Here is a 12,000-nt window from a genome sequence, read left to right as displayed (position 1 = left end):
GTATTATCACGTGGTGTTGCTTACGTGGTACTTCCAATCATTTACGTTGCGACAAATTTTATGATAGTGACAATATTATAATTCAGTTTTGTTGAGAGACAAGAAATGACTCATATTGTGTTGTGACGATCTTTATTTGTATAGACAATTTCAGTTGGCGAATTTCTCTAACAACTTGGATTTGTTTTTTCAATCAACAAAAAGAAGGAATCCCAGGGGGACGAAGAGACCCCAGAGAGACCACCGATAGGTTGTTCGGCGCCGGCCGGCGCTATTCTTCCTACCACTCAGTGCTCCTTGTTTTGTTCCTCCCCTAATAGGAGGATAATCTTGTACTCTTTCCGTCCCTTTTTAAGTGTTCCGCTTCGTAACTCCAACTTATTAAGAAAATATCATCATTACACTTTTCACATCAACTTTTACCTCCACTTTCTTTACTTACCTTCTATAGAGACATCATCATTACATTTTTACTCACTAACTTTTCAAAAAGGAATCTACTTTTAGAAGCAAAATAGAAAATATATCCATTTTTACCCACTAACTTTACAAAATGAACACTTATTAAGGGACAGCCCAAAATGAAATACTGGACATTAAAAAGGGGACGGAGGGAGTATCAAACACGAAGGGTTTGGCCTAAGCCACAAGTTTTAGGGATTTGCTCCGATCTTAGATTTGAAATTTCTCCGGAACTATTTACTCATTGGGGCCGGTTCATAAAGAGTTTTGCTCTAACTTTAGTTGAGATCTCACAAGTAAACGGTTGGATTGATCCCCGTAACTAATCGAGGTGCGTGTAAATTTTTCTAGACACTTAGACTTTTCAAAAAATATCTTCACTTTGACCCCCCAGGTCGAGTGCCGTTACATGACTTGTGCTTATTTTTCTTCGAACAGTTGCATTTGTGATTATTTTTCTTCATTCGGGTGGGTTTAATTCTTTGCATGGATCTTACGGTGGAAGGCCATAATGATCGGTTGGAATGTCACTAGTTGATCACTCCTATCAAGAAATGAAAAAGATGCCTTTGTCCGTATCAATGTGCTCTTTTCCAATAACTGAACTGACTTTTATGAAAACCTACGATAAAGTCAAGTGGCACTTTTTTCTCCCCTAATATATCTCTCTCTCTCTCTCTCTCTCTCTCTCTCTCTCCACCTTGTAGAAAAAAGTTATGGACAGCATTGATTCGCCGGCAAAATGAAAATATACAAAAAAAACTATATGGCCTTGGAACTTTGGATAAATAGGCCTAGTATTAAACAGGGGTAGTAGGAATGTCCTTATCTTTTGAAACAGAATGACCCCCTTGTCATATCACACTCACATTATATGGTCGGGTATACGAAACTTTCGGACCAGCTAGCTAGCGTATGCTTCTATGGCCATGCCATTCAAATTGGTAGGGGCCGTACGTAGGGTGAGACTTGAAAAAAAAAAAGGAAGATAGTTTAATTAATCTGCGAAAAAATTGAGGATTTTATCAATCCTACCGTTTACTAATGATAGGCTCAATTACAACCAGAGTTTCAAACGTGCATGAGACGTCTCACCTTGATCTCAACGTGCTTGTGGAGTTGCATTGTATCTTTCATGAAAATTAGAAGTAAATAGGGTATGAGTTTCCAAGATGTATCCTTGGAAATAACATGGGACCAAATCCCATAGTGGAAGGGTTAGGTAATGCGTACAATGTTACTTTCTTTGCAATTTCTGTCGGTTTTCTCAAATCCTTTGTCTGTTGCCCTTGCTAGTCAAAAAGGGTACGTAAATGAACTTAATTTTTCTCTTGCCAAAATTTTCAACCGAATTAAAACGTTTTTGGCAAAACACCAACACAGCCAATGAAGGGGCACCCAACCCACTTGTGTCACAAGAATCTCAGTAATTCGACATTTTAGTGAGAGAATTTTGATCAAGCTATAGACTAGAATGAGAGTTTCTAGAAACCTTAAAGAAAAATCTTAGGGCGGGACTAATCACACCTCGACGAATGGCAGAGGACTAATCACTGTCAATTAGTGAATGATTCAATTAAAGTCCCATATAAACTGGCTCCGCTAGAATTGATATAGCACATAGGAAGAGTCGAACCCATCAAAGTTTACAAACGTGATATTGAAATTCATATGCTAATTAATCACCAACTTAAAATTTGGATTTGATCGTGAACTTCAAGTCTTCATTTGAAGCCACCTTTATCCGAACGAAGCCTTAGATCCATTGCTTTTGCTTTAATCATTTCGTAGTTTTCCAAAATTCGGCATCAGTGTGGAAAATCAACACACTGAGTAATTTGCTCAATTGTATTAGTTCCTATTCTATTGACAAATTTGGGTAAATTATAAATTTGTGGTTCTGACTCTGAGGTGACATTAGTGGAAATGAAACCTAGATTTAAATACAAGATTGATAGGAAGAAATTCAACTTATTTTGCATAAATCTTCCTAAAAGTAGAAAAAGATTCTCAAATACTATTTCTCAACACAGGTGATAAAGGATGATAACGACTCCCAAGAATATCACATTCAAGATAGAAATATTGGCTTTCAAATAGTACATCGATCAGAAATATCATTACATCAATTTTCTCTAGAAAACGTAAAAGGAAATAAAGTATAAAACTGCTCACAACCTTTTCTTCCCTTCGACGGGGAAATGGGTACGTAAAAACTACATAGTGAGTATAAAGGACTAAATAATAATTAAAATAAATAGTTTTGAGAAGAGTAGTTGAACTAGCTTATATAGTTTATAATTTACTTGAGCAATATATTCCGTAGTAGAAGCTTATATAAGAAAAAGCTTCTAGGTTGAAAAAGTGTTCCTTGACCTGTATATTCCTTAGTAAACGCTTATTAGTTTAAAATCATTGTAATTTGACCTATATATTCCCTAGTATAAGCTTTTACTTTCTACCATTGTACTATGGTTTTTTAATTTTTTAAAACATTCTTAGAGAGTGATACTAATATTTAGTCCCTTAAATATTTTATATATATACATATATATATATATATATATATATACACACACAGTCAGTCTCAAATGAGGGAGTCTTTATTTTAGTTAAAATGCGGACCTCCTCATTTCTTCCATTTTCCGATCAAATTTCGATGATCCGAGCCGCTCAATGTGTTCAGAATATGATTTTAAAGGTACCCGCTAGAAATCGGCAAAAAAAATGACCGGGAAGGGCTTCATCCAAGCAGTTTTTATTTGAACCGTTCGATAAAAAAAACAAACAAAAACTGCTCGGATGAAGCCCTTTCCGGTCATTTTTTTTTCTGATTTCTCGCGAGTACCTTTAAAATCACGTTCTGAACACATTCAACGGCTCGGATCATCGAAATTCAATCAGGAAAGGGAGGTCCGCATTTTATTAAAATGATGTGGTCCTTACGGGAGACGGATATATATATATATATATATATATAGAGAGAGAGAGAGAGAGAGAGAGAGAGAGAGAGAGAGAGAGAGAGAGAGAGAGAGAGAGAGAGAGAGAGAGAGAGTACTATGATTTTTTTACTTTTTGAAAACATGAGAGAGATAATATTTAGGCCCTAAAAATATTTATAGCAAGAGAGAGAGAGAGCACTAATAAGCCATTTTCAAACACATAGGCATACGGCATGCAACCGAATATATAGCAAAGTTTTTATTAATGTGGGGGTTTAAATTCATTCGAGCTATGTTTACCAAGAATCGTAAGGACTGAATACAAGAGGGAAATGTTCAAGAAACCGACGTAATTGCCATAACATAGAAACTTCCCAATACTTTATAGATCTAAATAAAATGCACGTACATGGCCTTTTGTGCCATATATATATCCACATTCGGATTATTCAGGTCTAAAAAGTCAAGAGGGTCCGGGGAATTTTTTTTTTTCTCGACAAACGAAACTTTTATAATTAATTAAGTATATATATCCACATTCGGAGTATTAATTAATTGATATCGCGCCGAACCACTGTAGGCGCCATGTCAAATTATGCCGCGCGCAAATTAATGTACGTAGTACTATCATGGTCAAAGTAAATATAAATAATCACCCAGCTGCTGCATTATTCTTAATTAATGTATATATCGCTATAGACTGTATAGTACAGTATGTGCTATACTACTTGCTTGGCCAAGTCTTCTGAGCTTATGAACGTCCCATGAAACCCGTACGGCACTCTCGAAGGAAGCTTAACCGATGCTTCTAATCGCAAATTCATTGCGTTCACTATCTGGAGCTCCGATTTCCCCGTCCTCTCGTCGTGAACAAACCCGATAATGTACCCGTCGTCTTCGCTCTCTGAACACGGGTCCCTCGGCACGAAAAACGGCTCCCCGCCGTACCTCCGATCGCCGTAGAAGAATTTCTCCACTCTTCCGGTCTCCAGTTCCACCTTCGCAAACCCGGACACCTTGGGCCAAGGCTCCGCGATTGCCAAGTAAGCGAACCGGGTCTTCCGCCCGAGCTTGTTCCGGTTCACCATGCCCGCTTCCAAATTCAAATCCTGGCTCGGTGATAGTATCTGCCGCCGGGTTGACTCGCGGGTTTTCAAGTTGAGCCGGATCTCTGTCAACACGGACTTCAAATTCTCGTCGCACTCGTTGAATATCGAGTCGGGCGGGGTCATGCACGACCCGATGACCACCACCTCGTCTGACTCGGGTTCCTCCCAAGCGTTCCACAAGTGGAAGCAGAATGTATCCGGACACTCCACCCAAATAATATCCGACCCGGTCTGAGCATCCCTCCTGAGAAACCCGAACCGGGATATCTTTTTCTCCTCGTAACTCACGGGGGACCCACCGCGGAGCATTTCTTGTAACTTGAACACCACTTGCTGGTCGGGTACAACGACGTAGTTTTGAGTAATCGCAAAGTCATGCATCATGGTTGGACCATCCAACGGTATTTCCACGTCCGGTGATTTTTTCCCCTCGGGGGAAAACTTAAAGTACTTGAGGTACGGCTTCTGAACGACGTCGTAGCTGAGGCCCATGAGCTCTTTGGTGACCGGGTCGAGTTTCGGGTGGGCTATCATGGTGGATTTGAGCTGGTTGTCGAAATCGTACCGTCCGATTGTTTTCAACTCACCGGAGGGAGTGATTTGAACTTGGTAAGGCAGGTCGTCTTCCGACATGGCGAGTAGCCTCCGGTTGAAGTAGACCAAACCGGCGTTGGCTACTCCTATGCCGTGGCTATGGTCCACGAGCCCAAATAAACCACGGGCGTAGAAGAGAAGTAGTCGGGCAATACCCGAATGCCCGTGGAGCTCTCCTATCGGTTTAGGAAAAACCGGCCGGCCGATTTCTCTCTCCTGAACCAGCCGGTGAGTCTCCGTGAACCGGCATGAATAGCTAACGGAATTGTTATCATTTATAGTGACGGCGTGAATCATTCCGTCGCCGTCGAAGAGATGGTGGCCGGCGGGGGGGTCGTACATCGGGTTGGCTCCGTTGCGGAGGTAGACGCCCCGAATGCAGTCGGGTATGGATCCAATGACGGGGAGGGAGTGCTTTGCGGGTTGTTCGGGTACGGGGGCGAAGTTACCGGCGATTTGGACGTGGGGGTCGGCGGTTTTCGGTAGCGGGTGGCGGCGCTCGCGGGAGAGCAACGCGCTTTCTGCTGCGTCTAGGGCAGTGGCGGCGGCTCTTTGGAGGAAGTTCCAGTGTGGTGGTTGTTGGGTTGTTTTGGGAGTGTGAATGTTATGATTAGTTGTTGTTGTTGAGTGAGAGTCCTGTGTAGTGATTGTTGGTAGTTGGTAGGGGAGTTTTGGGAACTGGAGAATTGAAGGGGAGTGTACAGCACAACGGATTTTGGAACCTCTCTTGGCATATATACTGGAATTTCTTGATAGTGTGGTAGAAGGAGAAGAAGAAGACATGGTTGGATGTACTGAGAGAGAGAGAGAGAGAGAGAGAGAGACAGTGCAATGTGCTTGTTGAGAAGTTTTGGAGAGGGAGGGGGTTGAGAAGTTTTGTTGAGGGGGATGGGACATTTTTGGAGTATAAATAGAGAGAGAAAGGGTAAGAAGGTCCACCTGATACAAAAAGGAGAGGACCACGTGGTGGATTTGTTGGAAGTGAGAAATTTTTCAGTTCCGGGTGCGCACGGGTCACGTGGTGCCGAGCACGCATTTTGGCCGTCCAAATATATTTTGGACGGCTCAAATCTGTTTAGACTTGAGGGGGTATTTTGGTAATTTAACACTAAAAAATTACCGAAACAGATCTGCGCCGTTCAAAACACGTTTAGACAGCCAAGATTATGCTCGGCATCACGTGGCCCGTGCCCACCCAGCATTGAAAAACTTCTTGTTGGAAGTGCACTTGGGGAATTGACAGATTGAGAGATATCCTTTGTGAACTACGACATTGAAACTTGGCAACCTCTTTGGTCAGATCGGGAGAAAAAAATTTCTTGTGAATTTTCTAACTAGTCTTGAGGTGAATGTCTGTCTTTGACCGAACCTAGATAAAAAATATGCGAGGTGCGCATGAGCAGGCCCCATCATTATCGGGAAAAACAAAGTAGCAGTAGTATTATGTAGTTTGGTTGTGACATATGGGATGACCATTAGAGCAGAAGTTAAATATTGAGGGATAGCGACGGGAGCTAAGTAATTGACTAATTGGAGTGTTGATCGAAGGGGTATTAAATTACTATTTTGATGGGCTTGAAGGGGTATTATTAATTAATTAATTAAGGGGGCCATTAATGATGATTAGAGATTTGTGTTAAGAGAGAGATAGGCACATCATTAATCTGCACTCTGATTGGTGACTTAGTATTTGTTAAGTGTATAATTGGTGTCTAACTCCGCGTATTCCCCTGTAATTAGAGAAAGGAGTCAATTAAAATAAAATAAAAAACCCCAGCTAGCTCTATTTTCTACTCTTTGTCAACTTTGAATTCTTGGTCAAATCACCTACCTCAAACTCACTAAATTAAATACTAGTAGTATTCAACAATTTGCCCTTGGAAGGTAAGATTCATTTGGTTTTGTGAGTGGAGGTGCCCTACATTTAAATAAATCCCAACCTTTTAAGAGTTTGCCCCTTTAAGTCTTGTTACTCTTGTATATCTATCTAAAGAATAAAAGTAAGAAGTCAATAAGACTTATAATTTAAAATTACTTTAAAATTATTGAATAGTTTGGATTATCCAAAACATTACTTTAAAATTACTAAACGGTTCGAATTATTCGTGCAGGATCCGTAGTGGGCCCCGCTTACCGTATGTGCACTTTTGGTTAGTTGCTTTAGCATTTTCGATAATTATATCACCAAAAACAAGTGTTTGCTCGAAGGCCATTAAGATTCATATGTCCCCGCTATATAAATTTGCATGCAATCTCTTTTAACTTGTCGAGATTACATCATTGCCCTTTGACTTGCTCAATTTTTCATGGATGGAAGGATATTATTTACAATCACATAAATCTATACCAAAAAAAAAAAAATGTAGTCACCTAAAATAAAAAGAAGTCCTCTCCTGAACCCTCTCTGATACATAGGACAATATGGAGAAAGTTTTCCTTGATACTATTTTCTATCCAAATGCATCGAACGGGTAAGACTAGAGTAAACAGATAATAGATTAATGTTGAAAACCAATTACTTTGCTCAAAATGTGAGAATAATAGCATCTGGCAATAGTGACTGAATTCTTGCTATATGTATAACTATCGCCAAACGTTTTATATAGGTCCCCCAATTAATGCATGTGTTCTTGGTATAACTCACATATTCGCTCGTGTGGTTGTAGGCCGTACCAATCAAGCGAAATATGAGGCCATTGATTTACGCCTTTCTTTGGAAGTTGGTTACTAGTGCATGTGCATTTTTGTTTCTGGTTACAGACGTCGGAAACCTAACCAATTGAGAAATTATCAATGTCAATTGGAAAAAAGACCGATGGAAATGACACTCCATCGAGGGTACGTAGTGATAAAGTTTAACGGCGTCATTCGGAACGTCTTTGTCTTCTCTTTTGTGCAAATCTTACGGGGTGGTGAGAAAGAACTACTTTCTTTCGGTTAGGCTTGTATTTGCTCTTTTAACTCGTTGTACTTGGTGCTTTAATTTGAGCTAAATAATACGTACTGTTTGCCGATAAAAAATAGCAATTATGGTGAACATCTATGCCATTACCTCCATCAAAGCAAATAGATAATCTAGCTAGCTAGAAGATAGAGTATTGTCATAAATATCTACTCTTCTACACATGTTATGTCCCCCCTCATATAGCCTCCAAAAGAAAGTATCTCTCTCTCCCCAACAGTTGTTTTGAGAGTAGTACTGTACTGTACGTTCTAGCATCCAATCATCAACTTCCAATTTGCCCCAGTTAATCTCTTACTCTTAATGCCTAAACATTTCTGATACATAACCTTGAGCTTAATTTGTCTCCCTATTAATGTCATGGGTGAGATGTGACAGCAAAATGGAACAAAAATTAATTACTTAATTACTTAATCATCTGTGGAAATTAATAATGGTTGGTGTAAAAGGCATCTGTTTTTTATGATATGATGGCCATTCCATCCGTCTTGCAACAAAGCTGACCTTTTTAGTTTAATTCATTAATCCTTGGGTCCAATAACAATAATATAAAATGAAAAATGATAGTATGAGCAAATGGTGCAGAAGGGTAGAGATTAGGGGTACCATTTTCTGCAGCTGATCGAGGAACAAATCCAACAGAGACGGATATAGATTGGAGCTCAAAAGATTATAGCACGTGCATGTGACCATGAACTATAGTGTTAGGTAGATATTTCCTTACCATACGCCGACCAAAAAAAAAAAAAAAGTAGTAGTAGTAGTAATCATTCTTGAACATATGATACAGACTATATACAGTAAATAACAACTGGGAGACATGGAACGATTGCTGAGCTAACCAGGATCACATATACAGCCCAATTCCAAATAGTATATCTCGATAGTGTTTGAGGGACATAGTGGTTGGGGGGCCTTTAGCCAACAGTATTTGGAGATTGGGAAAGGGTGGGTTTGGGGATGCCTTCTCTGCAATTCAATGGCTAGTAGAATCGGAGTTGCAACTATGCATATATGCCTCCACCTAAAAATGTCTTGAATCTATGAAACTCATAATATTTATCATAAATCTCCTTACAAATACTATGAATTTCTATGCATGCCATATGCAGGAGCAGACCCACCTTGGGTCACGTGTCCCCACGCCCTTTTAAATTATTTTTTTCCGATTTTCTGTGTGTGTGTGTGTGTGTATATTATATCTATGACGAATATGTGCAAGAAAGCAATGTTTGGTGCTGTGATAAAGTACTGGCTTTGTGAATAAGAGTTTGTGTGTTTGAATCTCCCCCCACTCCCCTAAGTTTTTTATTTTTTATTTTCAAAACCTTGGCACTAGAAAATTGCCCCACCTTAGAAGAAAAACGAAAAAACTGAAATCTATCCTCCTATACTCGGAACCAAGGTTTCCCCTCTCTCCCAACGTCTCCAATCATTTGTATAGTACTCAATGTAAACTCGCACATTGCATTTGTACACTTTTAGTCCCCCGAAACTTGTACTCGTGCAGTTAATAATAGGAAAACAAATGATGAATATGTGATAATTTTGTTTTAACACATAAACACATATAGTCGAGGTGCGCAAGTTTGCACAAGTAGCTGATTATAAAATACATATATGCTTCAAAATTGTTATTTTATCATGAATGCTAAAATTATTTTGGTGTTAATGTATTTAATTGTAACTCATATATTATGGTTATAAAGAAAATTGGTGCCCCCATTATGTCAAATTCATGAGTCCGCCACTGGCCATATGTATTCGTATCCAAATAGAGTGTGTATTGTACGTAGCATTTTTCACACTGTATACGTACATTGTTGAAGGAGGTTCTCTTGAATCTCCTGACATAATGTTCTAACCAAACATATGAACCTATGTTTCAATGGCCAAGTGGGTACTATGAAATTCCACACATAATCTATATATCTGCTTTAATATCATGTTAGATTGTTGATGAGCACTCAATATTATAGATATTTGGAGTGACTAGTCTCATTTTATGTTGTTTTAACTTGTATTTATCTAGCTTTTATTTGATACTGCACGTAAGTTGTGTTTTTAGTGTTTTTAGGTAAAACGTGCAAATAAGGCGCATTTCAACGCCATGGATGGCTCAAGTACTTCCAAGTGCCCGAATACCCTGTCGGCCCCTTAAAATTTGTCTAAGTATGAAAAAATGACTTTCAGAAAAAGTATCGATTTTCGAGATTAAAATAGCGGTAATTGATCCTTGAATTTTTCTAAGAGTAACTACAAAGTTACAAGATTTTATTTGAAGAGCAAGGTCATGTTTTGAACCGTTTTCTCTTGCGAAAAATGTGCAGTTTTCCATTTTACACTAAAAGTGGGGGTTTGACATTTTGATTTAATTGGAATCTTCAAATTCTGGTAATGTCATTGTTTTCAAATGGGAGGTACTTTCTTATTTTCATTAAATAAATTAAACATTTCTTTTACCTTTTCTTTGCTTAACTTTAGAGAATGAAAATAAGATGTTGTGGAGCTCCGGGGCCGTCGGGTGCCAAGTCTTGGACGCTAGCTTTCCTTTCTGAAGATAAGCTCTGCGTATCGATACGAATTAAGGGTCGTATCGATACGCGTTGGTTAATTGGGCAGTCAGAGAGTTCCGTATCGATACGGCCATAAACCGTATCGATACGGGCGCGTTACGGGGAAATTGGTCTTCTCAGCTTAGCGATGTGGTATCGATACTTTGCATAATCTATATCGATACGGGGAGCTCTTGGCCAGATATTTTGTTGCTTTTTGGACTTTTCATTAATGGAATAGTTGCTACTTTTGGTATGTTTTTAGGATATTTTGTAGAGAGTGGATTTGTTTGTATAAATAGGTTGGAAGTCTTTCTCTCTCATATAGGTAATTTTAGGCTTAAGTTTCTAATTTTCTCTCTAGGTTTTTCCATTGTTAGTCTTTCAAGGTTTTCAAGTTATTTCCTTAAGAACTCAAGTAAATATTTGTCTTATGTTAATTTGTCTTATGTTAATTTCTAGTCTTTTCAATATGTGTGAGTAGTCTCTTGGCTAAGTCTTGGGCAACTATTTCCCAATGACTTAGGTGGTTATTTGGTTCTCAAACCTTCGGGCTTAAAATCATGGTTTTCGAAATTTCATTAACCTAGCCATTTTGGTCCAAGCGAGGGGTGTTAACTCCTTAGTATGTCGTTTAGTCAAGCGGTCTTGGCAAGTGGCATATTGAGGGCTCGTGGCCTCTTACGTGTTAGATACATTAGCAAGAATAGGTTGATTTAATTCCGGTTAATCACATCTTTCGATAAACGAAGTCATTAAAGCTAAATTCTCCGGGCGTGAGCACGCGGTCGTGATTCTCGCCTGAGTTATAATCGAGAACCGGTAACGGCTTAAGTCAAGGGTTAGACGATCCCTAGACTTGTCTCTTTTAGTTTATTAATCTCTTATCTAATTTGTTGTTTTAGCCTTTCTACAGTTAAAAGCAAAACCAAGTTGGCCGTCTTAAACGCCACAATCCACCATATAAAACCTACAATCCGATTAAGCTATTTTCGATTCTCTGTGGATACGATCACGGACTTTTCGGTTATTATGCTACTGATGACCTAGCCCTACGCTTAGGGTTTTTCTCAACCTTAATTGAAGACGAGGTTTGAAGGCTAAGCAATTATTGACCATCAACTCATTTAAAAACTTACGTCTTGAATGCAAACAATCTTTAGAAAGCATGCATGCACATGCTCGGTGTTCTTTTTTAACTTGCATGCACTAAAATCTCTTACTATACCGATCTTCCCTCTCTCTCGTTTCCCTTAAAAAGATTTTCAATTGGTAAATCATGCAACTTCATTTTAGTTTTTTCACTGGTCACTAAACAGACCATGCAGAACAATTATTCAAGACAAGTAATTAATGCATAAATCCAATTTGTAACT

General features: G+C 39.0%; 1 protein-coding gene across 1 annotated transcript; it reads right to left on the bottom strand.

The window, feature by feature from the left end:
* Positions 1-4,043: 4,043 nt before the first annotated feature.
* LOC131314459 (9-cis-epoxycarotenoid dioxygenase NCED2, chloroplastic-like) lies at positions 4,044-5,983 on the bottom strand. The gene has a single exon (XM_058343098.1). The coding sequence runs from the start codon at positions 5,888-5,890 to the stop codon at positions 4,124-4,126; it is 1,767 nt and encodes a 588-aa protein (XP_058199081.1). The 5' UTR covers positions 5,891-5,983; the 3' UTR covers positions 4,044-4,123.
* Between the last annotated feature and the right edge of the window lie 6,017 nt (positions 5,984-12,000).

Source organism: Rhododendron vialii, chromosome 13a, assembly GCF_030253575.1.
Source record: "Rhododendron vialii isolate Sample 1 chromosome 13a, ASM3025357v1".
Lineage (NCBI taxonomy): Eukaryota > Viridiplantae > Streptophyta > Magnoliopsida > Ericales > Ericaceae > Rhododendron > Rhododendron vialii.
This window is presented reverse-complemented; position numbering and strand designations above follow the sequence as displayed.

Bases quoted from the DNA above. Each gene is read 5' to 3' on its own strand.
- LOC131314459 (XM_058343098.1), bottom strand. From the start codon at position 5,890: ATGTCTTCTTCTTCTCCTTCTACCACACTATCAAGAAATTCCAGTATA.